General features: G+C 36.1%; 2 protein-coding genes across 6 annotated transcripts in view; one reads left to right on the top strand and one right to left on the bottom strand.

The window, feature by feature from the left end:
- Nucleotides 1–2,004: 2,004 nt before the first annotated feature.
- LOC107681703 (phosphoglucomutase-1-like) lies at nucleotides 2,005–9,345 on the top strand. Its single transcript, XM_016478014.1, has 10 exons — nucleotides 2,005–2,320; nucleotides 3,320–3,482; nucleotides 4,558–4,704; nucleotides 4,800–4,925; nucleotides 7,776–7,966; nucleotides 8,087–8,447; nucleotides 8,613–8,748; nucleotides 8,833–9,016; nucleotides 9,121–9,255; nucleotides 9,319–9,345. The coding sequence occupies exons 1-10, from the start codon at nucleotides 2,063–2,065 to the stop codon at nucleotides 9,343–9,345; spliced, it is 1,728 nt and encodes a 575-aa protein (XP_016333500.1). The 5' UTR covers nucleotides 2,005–2,062.
- Nucleotides 9,346–11,350: 2,005 nt separating this feature from the next.
- The window catches only part of LOC107681770 (tyrosine-protein kinase JAK1-like), a 24,449-nt gene continuing 20,532 nt past the window's right edge, over nucleotides 11,351–15,267 (bottom strand). For 4 of the 5 annotated variants that reach the window (XM_016478092.1, XM_016478091.1, XM_016478089.1 and 1 more), the window contains 3 exons: nucleotides 14,068–14,185; nucleotides 13,865–13,975; nucleotides 13,312–13,778 (listed from right to left, as the gene is read on the bottom strand). In XM_016478092.1, the coding sequence (XP_016333578.1) occupies nucleotides 13,671–13,778; nucleotides 13,865–13,975; nucleotides 14,068–14,185 (337 nt within the window). In that variant the 3' untranslated portion in view covers nucleotides 13,312–13,670. Of the gene's footprint in view, nucleotides 11,411–13,311; nucleotides 13,779–13,864; nucleotides 13,976–14,067; nucleotides 14,186–15,267 lie in introns of those variants that run through there. The other variant, XR_001633299.1, reaches the window with a different exon arrangement.

Raw genomic sequence — 15,267 nt, forward strand, 5'->3', positions numbered from 1 at the left:
CGCCCTCTGTTGAGCACTGCCAATAATTGCAATCATTTTCAATTCAAGTTCAGTAAAACAGTACATACAGTAGAGCTGTGTTAACTCTACATGCAAATTGGTGCCATTTGGGCAACAGAAATTTTTACAAAATGATAAATGATTGTTTTTTTATCATTTAAAAAGACTACAATGAGGGAAATCATATTTTCCTGAGGCTTTCCTTTTCCTCATGTAGGTACCAAGGCTGTAATTGTCATACAACACACCACGGAGAGCTGTGCATGTGCCAAGAACAAAAGTTTATTTTTTTTCTTTCTGTAAATTGATCTTTATGATTGTATCCTATAACAGAGCTAATATGTGTATTTGGTACAACTTTAACCACAGGCACCAATGCTAAAAGATGGAGTCACGATCATAAAACCTGGCCAGTTGGAGCACTAAGATGAACTTCTTTCCTTTCCAGACTGCCAAACAGCTAAACAGATAATGTAGAGACAGAAACTGCATATAAAAATTGGGAATAGGACAGAAACTAATAAAGTTAAAGTATATTTTATTTCCATAAAAAAGACAGAATTGGATTCATTGGTCACACTTTAGTTTGGAGACCACTATTAACGATGAACTTTGCCTCAATAAACTCCTAATCTGCTGCTTATTAATACTTAAGTTAGTTGTTACGTTTAGGAATGGGGTTAAGAGATCTAAAATATGGTCGTGCAGAATAAGACATTAATATGTGCTTTATAATTACTAGGGATGCACCGATACCGATACTGGTCTCATGTACTCGTACTCGTTAAAATGCCCCGATACCAAACGCCGATCTAATAAACAGCCAATATACTAGTGTGCTAATAGGCAACTGGTTAATAGTGAGAATTTGTCCCTAAACTAAAGTGTTACCGATTTATTTTATATTTTATTTTATATAACACATCAAAATGTGTGGTATATGTGCTGATATTCAGAAGAAATCAATCAAATTTAATAAAATATGACCAACTTCAGTATCCTGTTAATCAGTAATAAAAAAAAAATGGGGACACATATCTAGTTCAGTCATGAAACTCTAGATGGTGCATCTGATAGGTCCTGCTAGGAATCACATCATCACTACATGGCATAAAAAGTTTGGTTCAGTGTTTGTTGTAATCAAGTCTTGCAGCACACTGTCAGAAACCCTCTACCTCCCCCAGCTCCACCTGTCTAGATCTACTATAGGTAACTTTTGTAAAATTTGACATTTGTGTGGTAGCAGTATGTCTTGCATGCTCATAGCAGCTTGTCTGTGGATGCATTGGCATTAGCAATTCTCCGTACTTGCTCTGTAGCAACAGCAGCGTAGCAAATTTATCTGCCAAGAGCAAATACATTATCACTGTAAAAACAGAAAATCCACAGTGTGAGCCTTTTTTGTATCTGAAAGGTCTTTTTTCCTTTCTTTTCCCAACTGACCTGGTCTTGTTGCAGTAAGAACTTCCCTGGGTCTTTTTTTATTCGGTTCATTCTGGAGCCAGCTAAACCACCTGTTACGATCAACACATCAACGCAGAAATTTCATCCTTAAGGATTGTAGAGGTGCTGCAGTCAAAACCCAAACCACTCTTATACTGCCCCCAAACGCCACCTAGTTATCAAGCTATATGGCACGTTGTTCATTAGCCACGGATCTTGAATTATCCTGGGAGATTTAGCATATGTCAAAACAACTCATGTAGCGTTTACAGGCAGATCATCCCGGGCTTATTCACTCAGCATCAGCTCTATTTAGCTTCTGAGTAAATGCTGAGTAAATACCGCACATGAATGAGGCCTCGCTGGTCATCTTATGCATCTGCCTCAACAGGCCTCTGGAGGCGAGCTTGTCTGACAGTGATCTCCATGCACATGTGTGAGAAGCCGTCTTCGGTTACCAAGTTTATTTTTAGCCTGTAGCCTCAATCCAACTCTGGGGAATGCCATAAGGGCACAAGGCTTTTCCTCCTTCTCCTCCCGTGCCAGTCACTCTCTCTTTCTCTTTCCTCTGAGAGGAGCTAACAGCTTCTCCTTCATTCTTCCTCAACGGACTGGAGCAATGAACGATAGTCCCTTGCAAGTGCTGACTTTGCCTACTTCTCCGTACCCTGACCAGAGGCCTGGAACCAACGGCCTGAGGAAGAAGACCCATGTTTTCCAGTCTGAAAAGTACTACCTGCACAACTTCATTCAATGCATCTTCTCCTCCATCGACCTGCGGGACAGGCAGGGCTCCACTATGGTGGTGGGTGGAGATGGACGCTACTTCAATTCGACTGCCATTCAGGTCATAGTGCAGATGGCTGCCGCTAATGGGGTCAGTTGCGATTCTTACAGTATGTTTTCTTATGAGGAACCCTACACTGAACAAATTCAGTGTAGAATCAGTTTTCACTCAGAAATGATTACATTTCACAAATAATTTGAAGTGGTAAGTAACACATTGAATGAACTTTGAAATTTTGAAGCAGAAAGAATAAAAAAGTATTAGTATATAGTATATTTTCATGTAAAACAAACTCCAATAATCTTTGAAAATCATTTTTTATGCTTCTGAATCTCACACATCCTTATAGACACCTGTCATTCAAATGCATCATTACACCTGCACTGTATCTTTTGCGGTAAATTGTACTTTATGTTCCTATATTTTGATGGCAAGAAATAGGGAAGAAGCTTTAATGGAGCTAGTTTGTTGCTCACCACTTTCCAGTTCTAAATTTGCCGCAAAAGATATTTATTCTTGATGCAATCGCAAGATTTTTAATTTTGCCAATTAGATCTGGCACAGGCGGAAAAAAACATGCTGAGTGAAGTGCAATACTAGAGCAGATACTTGAGTTGTGCTCAGCTTTGGCCTCCATTCGGATGTTATATGCAATTGAAAGTCTAGATATACCTTGTGTTTTAATGAAAGAGTTTATTATAACATTCTTTAATTTCCAGCTGAAATTTATTTCAACGCTTTATTTTGACAGTCCACTTAATGCATTCTACTAACTATGAGCAACTTTGCAACTTCATGTCAACTAACTCCCATTAATTTTCAACGTCTATAACCAACTCTCATTAGTGTATTAGTAGACTGTTAGGCTAGGGTTAGTTGAGATGTACTTCCAGAGATACTTATATAGTTAGTAGAATGTCTGTTGGGGGACCATCAAAATAAAGTGTTAGCAGGTTTTAAACAGGCAATCTACTAATACTGTAATGACTGCTAGTTGACATGTAGTTGCAAAGTTATGAAGAAAAATCTATATATTATTTCCCAGTTACAGTTGGTGTTTTATTTAACATGGGCTGGTGAATTTCTCAGGTGGGTCATGTTGTGATCGGTCAGAATGGCATCATGTCGACACCCGCTGTGTCGTGTGTCATCAGGAAGATCAAAGCTATCGGTGGCATTATTCTCACAGCCAGTCACAACCCTGGAGGACCTGACGGAGACTTCGGCATCAAATTCAATACTGCCAGTGGAGGTAAAATGGCTCACATGTGATTATGAAGATGAAGGAAAGATGTCATATTTCACCCAAAAATCAATGACAGAAATAAGATATGTACCTAAAATGAGGCTCAAGTTATGATCATAAAGCATTAATTCCTAGTGACTTTGTTTTTGTGGCAGTTTAGCATGATTCCACTCAAATTACTATTCTATTATACTATTCATATGACATTTTACATTAGAGTTAATTTGTATATCGCAATATTCTCAGTGTTGATTTTCATTAGATTCCCATTACTGTAATGCAGTATATTTAATTTAATTTAACCAAAAGTAAAATAATATTATTAAGTCATTGAAAAGCCCACATTGATCTTTATAATACACTATCATTAAAAAGTTTGGAGTCAGTAAGTTTTGTTTTTTTAAATTAAAAAAGTTTTAAAGAAACTTTTAATCAGCAAGAATGCATTAAATTGATGATAGGTAAAGGTGAAGACATTCGTAATGTTACTGAAAATTCTATTTCAAATAAATGCTAAAATCCTAAAAAAAAAAAAATCAAGATTTCCACAAAAACATTCCGATTGTTTTCATAATTGATAAAAATAAGGAATGTTTCCTAAGCACCAAATCAGCATTTTAGAATGATTTCTGAAGGATCATGTGACACTGAAGACTGGAGTAATGATGCTGAAAATTCAGCTTTGACATCATTAAAATAAAAAAGTTATGTTAAATTGAAATCATTTTAACACAATATTACAGTTTTTCTGTATTTTCAGTTTTTTTGATTGTGTGTGTGTGTGTGTGTGTATGTTTAAAAACAATACACACAATTTAAAATAAATGCACAATTTTTGGTTTTACTATAATAAAAAATTAGGGAATGAAATGTACTCAATTTTCATGAAGAAGTCACAATATAAATGTAATGTAAGCTTCATTTTCTTCAAGCAATTTATTTATATATATATATATATATATGGGGTGAAATCTACATCTGAACCTTCTTCACAGATCAAATAACATAAAGTAGACCCAGTCTTACAACATCTACTTTAATGAACTGTTTTATTTGAGTTCTTGATAATTCCTCCATACAGGTCCAGCACCAGAGGCTGTCACAAATAAAATCTTCCAGTTGAGCAGAACCATAGAGGAGCTTGCCATCTGTCCTGAACTCAGAGTCGATCTGGGGACTATCGGCAAGCAGTCCTTCGACCTGGAGAACAAATTCAAACCTTTTACAGGTGACAACATGTGCAACTTCTGAGCTGTTGATATCATCTTTTTAAGAGATATGAACAGAATGGATGCATGTCCTGTCAATATTCTGTCATGGCAGTGGAAATTGTGGATCCAGTCGAATCCTATGCCAACTCACTGAGGAACATCTTCGATTTCGCTGTTCTAAAGGAGCTTCTGTCCGGAGACAACCACATACAAATCTGTTTAGATGCCAGGCATGGAGGTGAGGAACCATATTTCTTTCCCGATACAGAACCGGACTGATATAGCCATTGAGTTACCACCACAGCCAACGCTTCATCAAGACCATTTCCCACATTTTGAAAAGAGCATTTAGAGTAGCAGCTGCATCTACTTAATGGACTAAGATGCTTCCATGTGTGCCAGTTGACCAGGGATGAGTTTAGGCTTGCATTGCTGCCCGCTTCTGTGCGAGATTGAGTTTCCATGAATGTGCAGTGATCTGAATGATTAAGACGAGCCATCTGACATAACACTAAAACAAGCACGGCTCTCCACTTTCAAGGAGTAACACCATCCCACATTGATGAGCCCCTTGAAATTAAAGGAATCTTCTGCGTTCATGCATGTTATTTGAGCTGTAAAGTTGACTAGGTGGAAAGCAGCACTATGTAACCTTTTCTGTGTTCAACATTTGCAAAATGTATATAATGAGCGAGAACATCATGAATTCATCTTCTAAACCGCGTTTTTGTCTTATTCCGAATCACTGCGGTACACTTATAATAAGTACTTATATTTGGACTATTGTAGCCTGGTCGGGTCGTCACCGCTGCGGAGTAACACATACCTGCGTGAATCGCCATAGACATAAATTTAGAGAAGTAGCTCCGGTTGGAATGTTCTTCCGCGGGATGTGTGCAGTTCTGTTTATTAACCGCTAGAGCGCCAAAAGTTACATAGTGCTGCTTTAACTGCTGTGCTTACAAATGTAGCTGTGGGTAGTTTGCTTCATGTAACCAGTTCTTTGCAAGTAGTTATTAGTATGCTTGCATTAATACAAAAGGGTTACACTTTACTTGAAGAGGTGTGCATAAGACTGACATGACACCTACATAATCATGACATTACACGTCATGAATATGAAGGATTTTTATGCATGTTTATGACAACTGTCATTAAGTGTCATTCGCTCAGTTATGTCATTTTTAATGCAAAGATGACATTGTTTGAGATGTCTTTGTTATGGGCTATGGTTAGGGGTAAGGGTAGGGGTAGGGTTAGGTAAAATAATGTCATATTTGCATTAAAAATGACATAACTGAGTGAATGACACTTAATGACAGTTGTCATAAACATGCATAAAACCTCCTTCATATTCATGACATGTGTCATGTCATGATTATGAAGGTGCCATGTCAGTCTTATGCACACCCCTTCAAGTAAAGTGTTACCTACAAAATATTTAGGTTTACATGCTTTGCATGGTTGTTAAAGGCATAGTTCATCCATAAATAAAAATTCTGTCATTTACCTACCTTCATTTAGATGTTTTGAAAAATCTCTATGTATATTTTGTTCATTAATTGAAGTGAAAATTGGGGTCCACTTATGTTTTCACTCCAACACTCTTATATTCTTTTCTGTTGTATAGGTTTGTAATGAGGGTGAATAAATGATGACAGAAGTTTTAGATCGTTTACAAATGGATATAACTTTGCACAGGGTTGGTGAATGATTTAGCATTTGTTTTTTGTTTTTTTTTAAGTACTTCTGTCGTTTATGGTAAACTAAAATATAATTTTTTTGTAATTTCTGTTTAAATTTGTATGTCATGTATTTAAATATATTTAATATAGTATTATATTTACTATATTTTAAATTAAATATTTAAATATGTGTAATTATGAAGTAAAAATTGAGTTCATTTAAAATATTAACTTTAATATTTTAGTATAGTATTGTTTTATTTTAGTTAATATAGTTAATATATTTTTTTAGTGTCGTTAAAATATGTCATTGACGTGATGTACTATGTTAGTCTTCATCAAAATAAGCATACTTCTTAAACACAACAAAACAAATTGTGTACTTAAGTGTAAGAAACATCTTGAAAGTGTACTCTCTTTAAATACATTTAAGTGGCCTTATATTGAATTAATATGATATATATACTTCTAAGATTTGAAGTGCAGATTCAATAAAATTAAGTGCACTTCTTTTTTCACAAGGGTAATATAGGTTTTTACGTCTATGGCAATTCCTTTAATTGAATTTTAACAGTCCAGTATTTCTTATGTCTGCATGGTTTATAAATGTTTTAATAAAGGGCTTAATAAGGTTTTATAGAAATTAGCTTAGTTTAATAAAATTGAATCTATGAGAATGCTCTAACTGTGTCCACACCTTTTCAGTGCTAATTTTTCACTCCGTGCCTTTAGTAAATCCGGACAGTAGTTTTTTAATGCCTAAATGGCCATTGGTCTTCTATTGTATTGCATTAAAAGTGCTGTATGTAATTTTTTATTATAATTTTTTTGACTGTGCTTAAGAATAAAAGTATCATAATATGTATGCAGATATTTTGGAAACATGGTAAGTTCACATACCTGTTTCTCCAAAAAACAACTCTCCTACAATTATTCTACTTTTGAAATATGCATTCTGTTTGGCAGTGTCTGTATTTGTTTTGATCTGTGTGATTTCATCCATTGCCAACACACGCTGGGTTGCCAGTAGACGGAAAACACAGCATATTGCAGCCACTGAAGCCAGCAAATGAATTGGGTCAGAGATCATAGATTCTGCCCAACCTAAAAAGCCTTGGCATCCATCTAAAAAGCTCAATGACGAGAGGCATATTGAAATGCATATAAATCAGCTCAACAACTTGCAGTGTAAGGCTTGTTACCTTCCATTGTCAGTTACTCTTGTTACTGTTGCATGTCCTCAATCTGGCAACCCGTATGAGCATCCAGTCTTACAGCAGGAGGAGGGAGCGGGAGAAAAAAACTTTCTCCAATATTTTGAATTTGGACTTCGGTAACCATTTCAATATTACATACTGCACCTTTAAAAGCACTGACTCTTTAAACCTCTATTGGTTCTGCAGCGACTGGGCCGTATGTGAAGAAGATCCTGTGTGAGGAGCTGGGCTCCCCTGCAAATTCAGCCATCAACTGTGTACCTCTGGAGGACTTTGGAGGTGGCCACCCAGACCCCAACTTGACCTATGCCACTGACCTTGTTGAGACGATGAAGAGCGGACAGTATGACTTCGGAGCTGCTTTTGATGGTGATGGTGTAGGTGTTGAAACATTGAGATCGATGTTGCTGTACGACCTTTGACCCAAGCAGATGTGCTCAAGTGACAGTCAGCATAACATTTTCTTGACCCTGGCCTCACTCTCTCTCTCTTTCTAGGAGCGTAATATGATCCTGGGGAAGCACGGCTTCTTCGTAAACCCCTCCGACTCAGTTGCCGTCATTGCTGCGAACATCTTCTGCATTCCTTACTTCCAGCACACAGGAGTAAGAGGCTTTGCTAGGAGTATGCCCACCAAGTGCCGCTCTGGACATGTGAATATTACTCCTAAATGTTTCACACTGTGTAGATGTGCACTTAACAGGACAAGCAGCATCTCCACTCACTCTGCTGTTTTATCCAGGGTGGCCAGAGCCACCAAGATCCAGCTGTATGAGACCCCAGCCGGGTGGAGGTATTTTGGGAGCTTGATGGACGCAGGTCGTCTCTCGCTGTGTGGGGAGGAAAGTTTTGGCACAGGTAATGAATGTACCACACATAGACTGTAAAAAAACACTGAATTCTATACATAAACTACATTTTGAGCATCCAGTACAGTTTCAACGTGACAACAAAATATTTCTTATTATTTTTAATCCTTGGAACATAAAAATGTGCCACAGTTAAAGAAACTCCTCTCCATAGGTTCTGATTATATTCGAGAGAAGGATGGGCTCTGGGCAGTGCTAGCATGGATGTCCATCCTAGCAGCGAGGAGGCAAAGTGTAGAAGACATTATGACAGACCACTGGAGAACCTACGGAAGGAACTACTACACTAGGTGCACTATCAGCAAAAGATGCCGTCTACATACAGTCTAGACTCTAGTCAGACATTTGATTGACGACATGTTTATACTTGACAGATTTGACTATGAGGAAGTGGATTTAGATGCGGCTGTGGAGATGATGCTGGATCTGGAGCTGATGATTTCAGACAGGGCATTCATTGGGCAAGTGTTTACTGTGGGGGAAAAGAAATACCAAGTGGAGGCGGCAGACAATTTTGAGTACAGTGACCCTGTGGATGGAACCATTTCACGAAACCAGGTAATATAGTGGATCCTCTTTGTTGAGTCAGTATGAAAAGATCAGAAAAAAAGCAGGCATTTGTCACAGGGATACTGTTATTAACATGTAAACATTCCCTGTAGGGTTTGCGGATCGTTTTTAAAGGAGGTTCTCGCATAATCTTTCGTCTCAGTGGGAGCGATAGCTTCGGAGCCACAGTTCGTCTGTATATCGACAGTTATGAGAAAGATATAAACAAGCTCTTTCAGGACCCACAGGTAAATTATGACTTCTTTTTTATAGGGAACTTATACTTCTAAAATTTGATGTTTCATACGCAGTGCTGGATAGTAACTGATTACATGTAATCTGGATTACGTAATCAGATTCCAAAAAGGAGGTACTTGTAATTAGATTATATTAAAGGGGTCATATGATGCGATTAAAATTTTTCCTTTCTCTCACATGTGCATGTTCACGGTTCTCTGACGTTAGTTAATGGTAACATGACATGTAGGTAAACAAAAATAAAAAATGTTCTTACTGTTTTTTTCAACTGCTTACACACAAAATTTTTACTTGTCACAGAATTTCTGAAACCAGACACTCAAACACCAGAACCACACGCCAAATCTGCAAAACCATACACTAATTCTTGGCCTTTGACTTCAATTTCATAAAACTTTTTGCAAAACACAACACACAATTCTCTATGTAACACACAAAAATCCAAATCATATGACAATACTTTCAGTTTTTTTATTTACCTGTTCAAATACAGATTCTGAAGGTGTGGGGCTGAAGTCAAGGGAGAGGCAAGACCACTAATCTTCAGACACTGTCAAGTTTTGTAATGGATATCATAAAAATATAGGCTTTGTAAACAAACTGGCTCCTCTTCTTTTCAAGACAAGTGTGTAGAATTGCCTTTGAGGGGTATCTCAGCATATGGATGAAAATTGCCACCACTAACCCAGAACTTCTGATGGTAAACGAATGTAAGTGATTTGATATGACTATTTAAAGTGGAATACTGTACATAAAAAGAGAGTATCATCAAATCTACTGTTAGTGCTTTATTTGCAATCTTTGCAACTTTTTAATTTATATTTGAGAACATCTTACATAGATCAATTTTAATAGTATTTTTAGAGTCTGATGTGGAGATGGTCTGCCAAAATTAATTGATATTTCTCATTTTAGATTCAGATGAATTCATCAACTGTAGAGACAGATGTGCAGTCCGGTCAAATGGCAATAAGACAGATCATCTCGTTCAAGCACAGCGCAACATGTCAGTTGGTGTTACCCATTTCTACTAATTTCATACAAGCTCAGTTAAAAAATAATGAACAATTTAGTTTAAATTAAATATAGTTTACATTTCTGAAATAAAGGGGCACTCATAATATCACACTATTCCCTTTGCTATGGACTCCTGTATAAGGTTCATTGTATCTCAGCTCCTTGTGGCACCACAATTGCAAACTACAACTTGTTTAGATTAAATAGTCATAATTATTAACTAAAAAGTTGAACAAGAAGTTATAAGTTGTACACGTTATTTCATAATTGACATCATTAAATATGTTTTACTGAAATAAAAACTAGAAATTGACAAGTCAAAAGTATTAGCTGAAAAGTCAAAATTAGTCACAATTATGACTTTTTAGTTCATAATTATTAATTATAATTTATGTTATAATTATGACTTCATAATTTTTACTTTTTGTTTTAATTATCATTTATGTTATAATTATGACTTCATAATTTTTACTTTTTGTTTTATCATTTTTTATTTAAACTTTACCTTTTGACTTTTGTCATAATTATGATTTACCAAAGCATGCTTCTTATACAGTATAATGGAAATGTGCTTCCATGCAAGGACTTATTGTTATTAAAAAGCAGAATAGAAAGTATTAGTTGTAGTGTCTCTTTAAGAACGGCACTCCATAGACTGTTTCAACTTTAAATTGTACACCTCCTACAATCAATCTATGATTTTATTCAGTGGATATAATGTGCTTTACATTTACATATATACTTTTTTGATATTGGAACACCCTTACAATAAGCTCCAGCACAGTAAAAGACTCTAAACACTGTAATTCTAAGTTTTATGGTCATTATGTGCAGCCCTGTTCAGAAGCTTCCGAAGAAACACACCAAAGCGAAACGCACGCGGGTGGAACGCATGAGAAGACTCTACACGCAGTGCAAAGCTCCAGGTGATTCCTCCTGTAGATCAGTCTGTTTGTTCTTTTAGAGATCCCACCTCACCTCAGTTTCTGCTGTGTGTCCCACTAGACCCGCTGACCCCCCAGACTCCTGGTGCTGCTTTGGGTCCAGATGAGCAGGAACACTGGGAGCGAGAAATGGACGAACTGCTGGAATGGACTGACTCCCTTTCTTTCAAAGAACTAGATGAAACTGTACACACAAATTTAGATATCACAAGTTTTTTTGATGATTAAAAAGTTTACAGTACAATCAACTGAATACAACAACCAGTAAGACTATTTAAAAAAAAATAATAAAATGAAATGACATTCATGACTATATATATATATATATATATATATATATATATATGCACCTTGCATTTTAATAGATCTATCTATCTGTCTGTCTTGTCTATCTGTCTTAAGCCGCTTTTCCATCATCAGGTTCTCATTGCTTAACTGTTCCATTATGGTTTCGGATAAGGATATGGTTTGGTTTTCCACTGTGGCACTGATAACAGAGCTCGTAATACAGATGTATCAGTCGTTGCCATGGTAATGCAAGTACAGTATTTACATACAGTATGGTATGAGATGTAAGTAGTGACTGTATTATGAAGGATGATGAGATATTTCTGTTTGCTTCTCTCAAATAGCACACTTAACCAGCAATAGAGAGAAACTACACACAACCGAGCTGAAGTGGAAACTGGAACCGTTTCTTGCCGTTCTTAGAACCGCTCAGCCTGACGGTGGAAAAGCCGCTATAGATTAGCTAGTAAATACAACAAATATGCCCCCTGTGATATTAAGGCACCTCTGCGTTTTATCTTTCATAAAATAATAAATCATATATGTTTATACATTATGGGCCAGATATGCTAATTGGCATGAGATCGCAATCCCATAAAAGCACTAGTAGGAGTGTAAAGTTCTGTGTGCGATTTACTGAAAATAAGCAAATTAAAGAACACAGATGCATCCAGATCATTTCCATAATGACCAATGCAGTCTACCAAGAGCAGAGCAAATTAGTAACTTGTGTCAAGTGCAAAACGGGTTAAAACCACTGATCTACTGTGTTGGGGAAAGTTACTTTTAAAAATAATGCATTACAATACTGCATTACTCCTTTGCGTTACTTAGTTACTTTTTATGGAAAGTAATGTGTTACATTACTTTTGCAGTACTTTTTCTCATCTGGGCTTGGCTTGCTTGATTGTTTCTATTATAAAAAGGTTATCATTTTTGTATATGTAAAAGGCTGAAGGAAATGTAAATTCAACATGGGAAAACAAAGTAACTGCATAACTTATTTGAAAAAAGTAACTTCTTGTAAATTAAAAAGTAATGAATTACTTTACTAGTTGCTTGAAAATAGTAATCTGATTACTTAACTTGCGTTACTTGTAATGCGTTACCCCCAACACTGCTGATCTATAATAGAGATCATTATATATAGATCAGTAATTAAAACATGCTTTTTGGGCTTTAAATAATGACACAAATACAGTAAATTGACTAGCATATAAACCTTAGTAAATTACTTTGCATGATTAATTTAAATACTAAAATTTTGCGTTTGAAAAGGAAACTCCTACAAATGCATAAGGTCAGCCACAAAAATAATTGTCCACGCTAATTTTTCACTGCATGTCTTTAGTAAATCATAACAGTAGTTTTTTTTTAAAGTGCCCCTATTATGGGTTATGAAAGGTTCATATTTTGGTTTTGGGAGTCCCCAACAACAGGCTGACATGCATGCAAGGTCAAAAAACTCTTTCATTGTCTTATAATATGCATTTATTTTTACCTTACTTGCTCAACGACTCCCAAACGATTCGCTCAACGATTCATTTTTCCAAACCCCTCTTTTGCATGACGCTAATCTGCGGTGATTGGTCCGATTGGTCTCATTTTCGTTTCATCATGCCTGTAACGCCTGATAAAGCAGCGTTGACGTTGACGTCAACATGAAACGGCTTGGAATTCGTTTTAAAAATGACTCGTTTCAATGATTCAGAGTCGACTCTTTATTTTGAGAGACAATAACTTTATACACGGTGCACTTTCAGATTTAAAACTTTGCAGGATGTTTTCATTCACTTAGAGCTGTGTTACACACTGCATGAACGGTAATTTTCAAAAATCCATAATAGGGGCACTTTAATGCCTAAAGAGGGTTTGTACTAGTGTAAGCTATTAGTAAATCTGGCCCTAGATTTGATGCGGCTTCAGATTTTATAAATGAATCTTTTTATTACTTGATACTTGTTAAGTGCTGAGTGGTGTGTTAACCTAGTAAGAATACACTGTATTACCAGAGTGTTTTTGGAGGTAGATGATTAACTGGCAAAGATTTAAAGAGAAAGTAACATGCATCGTTTTCTTAGTATAATGAGAAAGTTACCATACAAATACAACATGACTCTGAATTGTGTAGGTGTAACTGATGTGATGAATGGAAGCTAGATGTTTTCACTAGTGAGGAGAAACTCAAACTCTTTGATCAGGCCCTTGAAGTCCACTCTGTTTTCTGGGGCGTGACTCCAGCAACTGTGCATCTGAGTGTACACCTGCAGCCACAGACACACGTCTATTGAAGAATCTGCCCGTAATATAATATAATACAATAAAAAGTCAGAGAAAAGAGATATCTCACCATTTCAGGGCACGAATCTGGACGTGGCATCCTCCAGCCTTTCTCAAGAGCTTCTACCAGCCTGGCCATGGTCATCTGCCCCTGAGACCGGCCAATCATCTTCAGGAATACCTACCAGAGAAAAATACAAGAACAGGAATTAGCAGATGAGTCTCTGTGATTATAATACCTGATGTATTTAATATCAGGTTTGTAATGCTCACCCGTGGAGGGCTGTTCTCACGGTCACAGTAGGTCATGATTTCATAGAGAGTGACCCCAAATGACCAAACATCAGATGCCTTATAGAACTTTCGATTAATCAGACATTCTGGAGCATACCTACACAGAGGACATGACTGGGGTTTAGCTGGACCTTCAGTGGACATCTGCATATATACAGTGAAACTGGACTTACAGACATAAAAACACTTGTTAAACTTTTTTTTTTTTTAAACAATTAGCGTACGGTATTGTCTGCAGTATGAGAAAAGTCAATACAAGTCAGTAATGTTTAAAATAACTGTTTTCTATTTCCCTATTCAGAAAAGCTGAATTTTCAGCATCATTACTCCATTCTCCAGTGTCACAGAAATCATTCTAATATGCTGATTTGATGCCCAAGAAGCATTTCTTACCAATTCTGAAAACAAATATTAATATTTCTGTGGAAACTGCTACATTTTTTAAGAATTTTACAATTGTAAGTGTTACTTTTGATCAATTTACAGCTGTTTTCAACTGCTTACACACAAAATCTTTACTTGTCACACAATTTCTGAAACCTGACACTCAAACACCAGAACCACACACAAAATCTGCAAAACCATACACCAATTCTCGACCTTTGACTTTCAATTTCATAAAACACTTTTTGCAAAACACAACACACAATTCTCTATGTAGCACACAAAACTCTTAACAGGAATTAATATTAGAGCAAAGGTGTTTGCAAATTTTTGTTTTTGAGATGTGTTTGTGATATTTTGAATGCAGTGTTTCATTTTGCAAGAGATGTGAGGCATTTTGCTTTTTGTGTGTGCAATTCTTGAAAGATTTGAAAAATAGAGGCAAAGTTTTGAAAATGTGTGTAAGCAGTTGAAAAAAACCCGAATACATCCTTGCTAAATAAAAATATTAATTACCTTTAAGATTTTTCAAATCTTATTTGATAAGAACAGTGTAGAAATGTTCTTTAAAAATGCATTAATAAAATACATTTATTAAAAAATATATATATATGACGAGTTTATTTGCAAAAACAGATAACTCCGTTTTTTTAATTTTTAAAAAATCATGTTTTTTTACTGTTATCATGTTTTTATTGTGTTAGTTAGCTGTGTTTTTTAGTTATTTTCTAACCTAATCAAAATAACCCAACTGCAGTTTGATTGAGATTAATTGGAATGCACAATGAAAAAACA

This window comes from Sinocyclocheilus anshuiensis, unplaced genomic scaffold (assembly GCF_001515605.1).
Source record: "Sinocyclocheilus anshuiensis isolate Anshui unplaced genomic scaffold, SAMN03320099.WGS_v1.1 scaffold436, whole genome shotgun sequence".
Lineage (NCBI taxonomy): Eukaryota > Metazoa > Chordata > Actinopteri > Cypriniformes > Cyprinidae > Sinocyclocheilus > Sinocyclocheilus anshuiensis.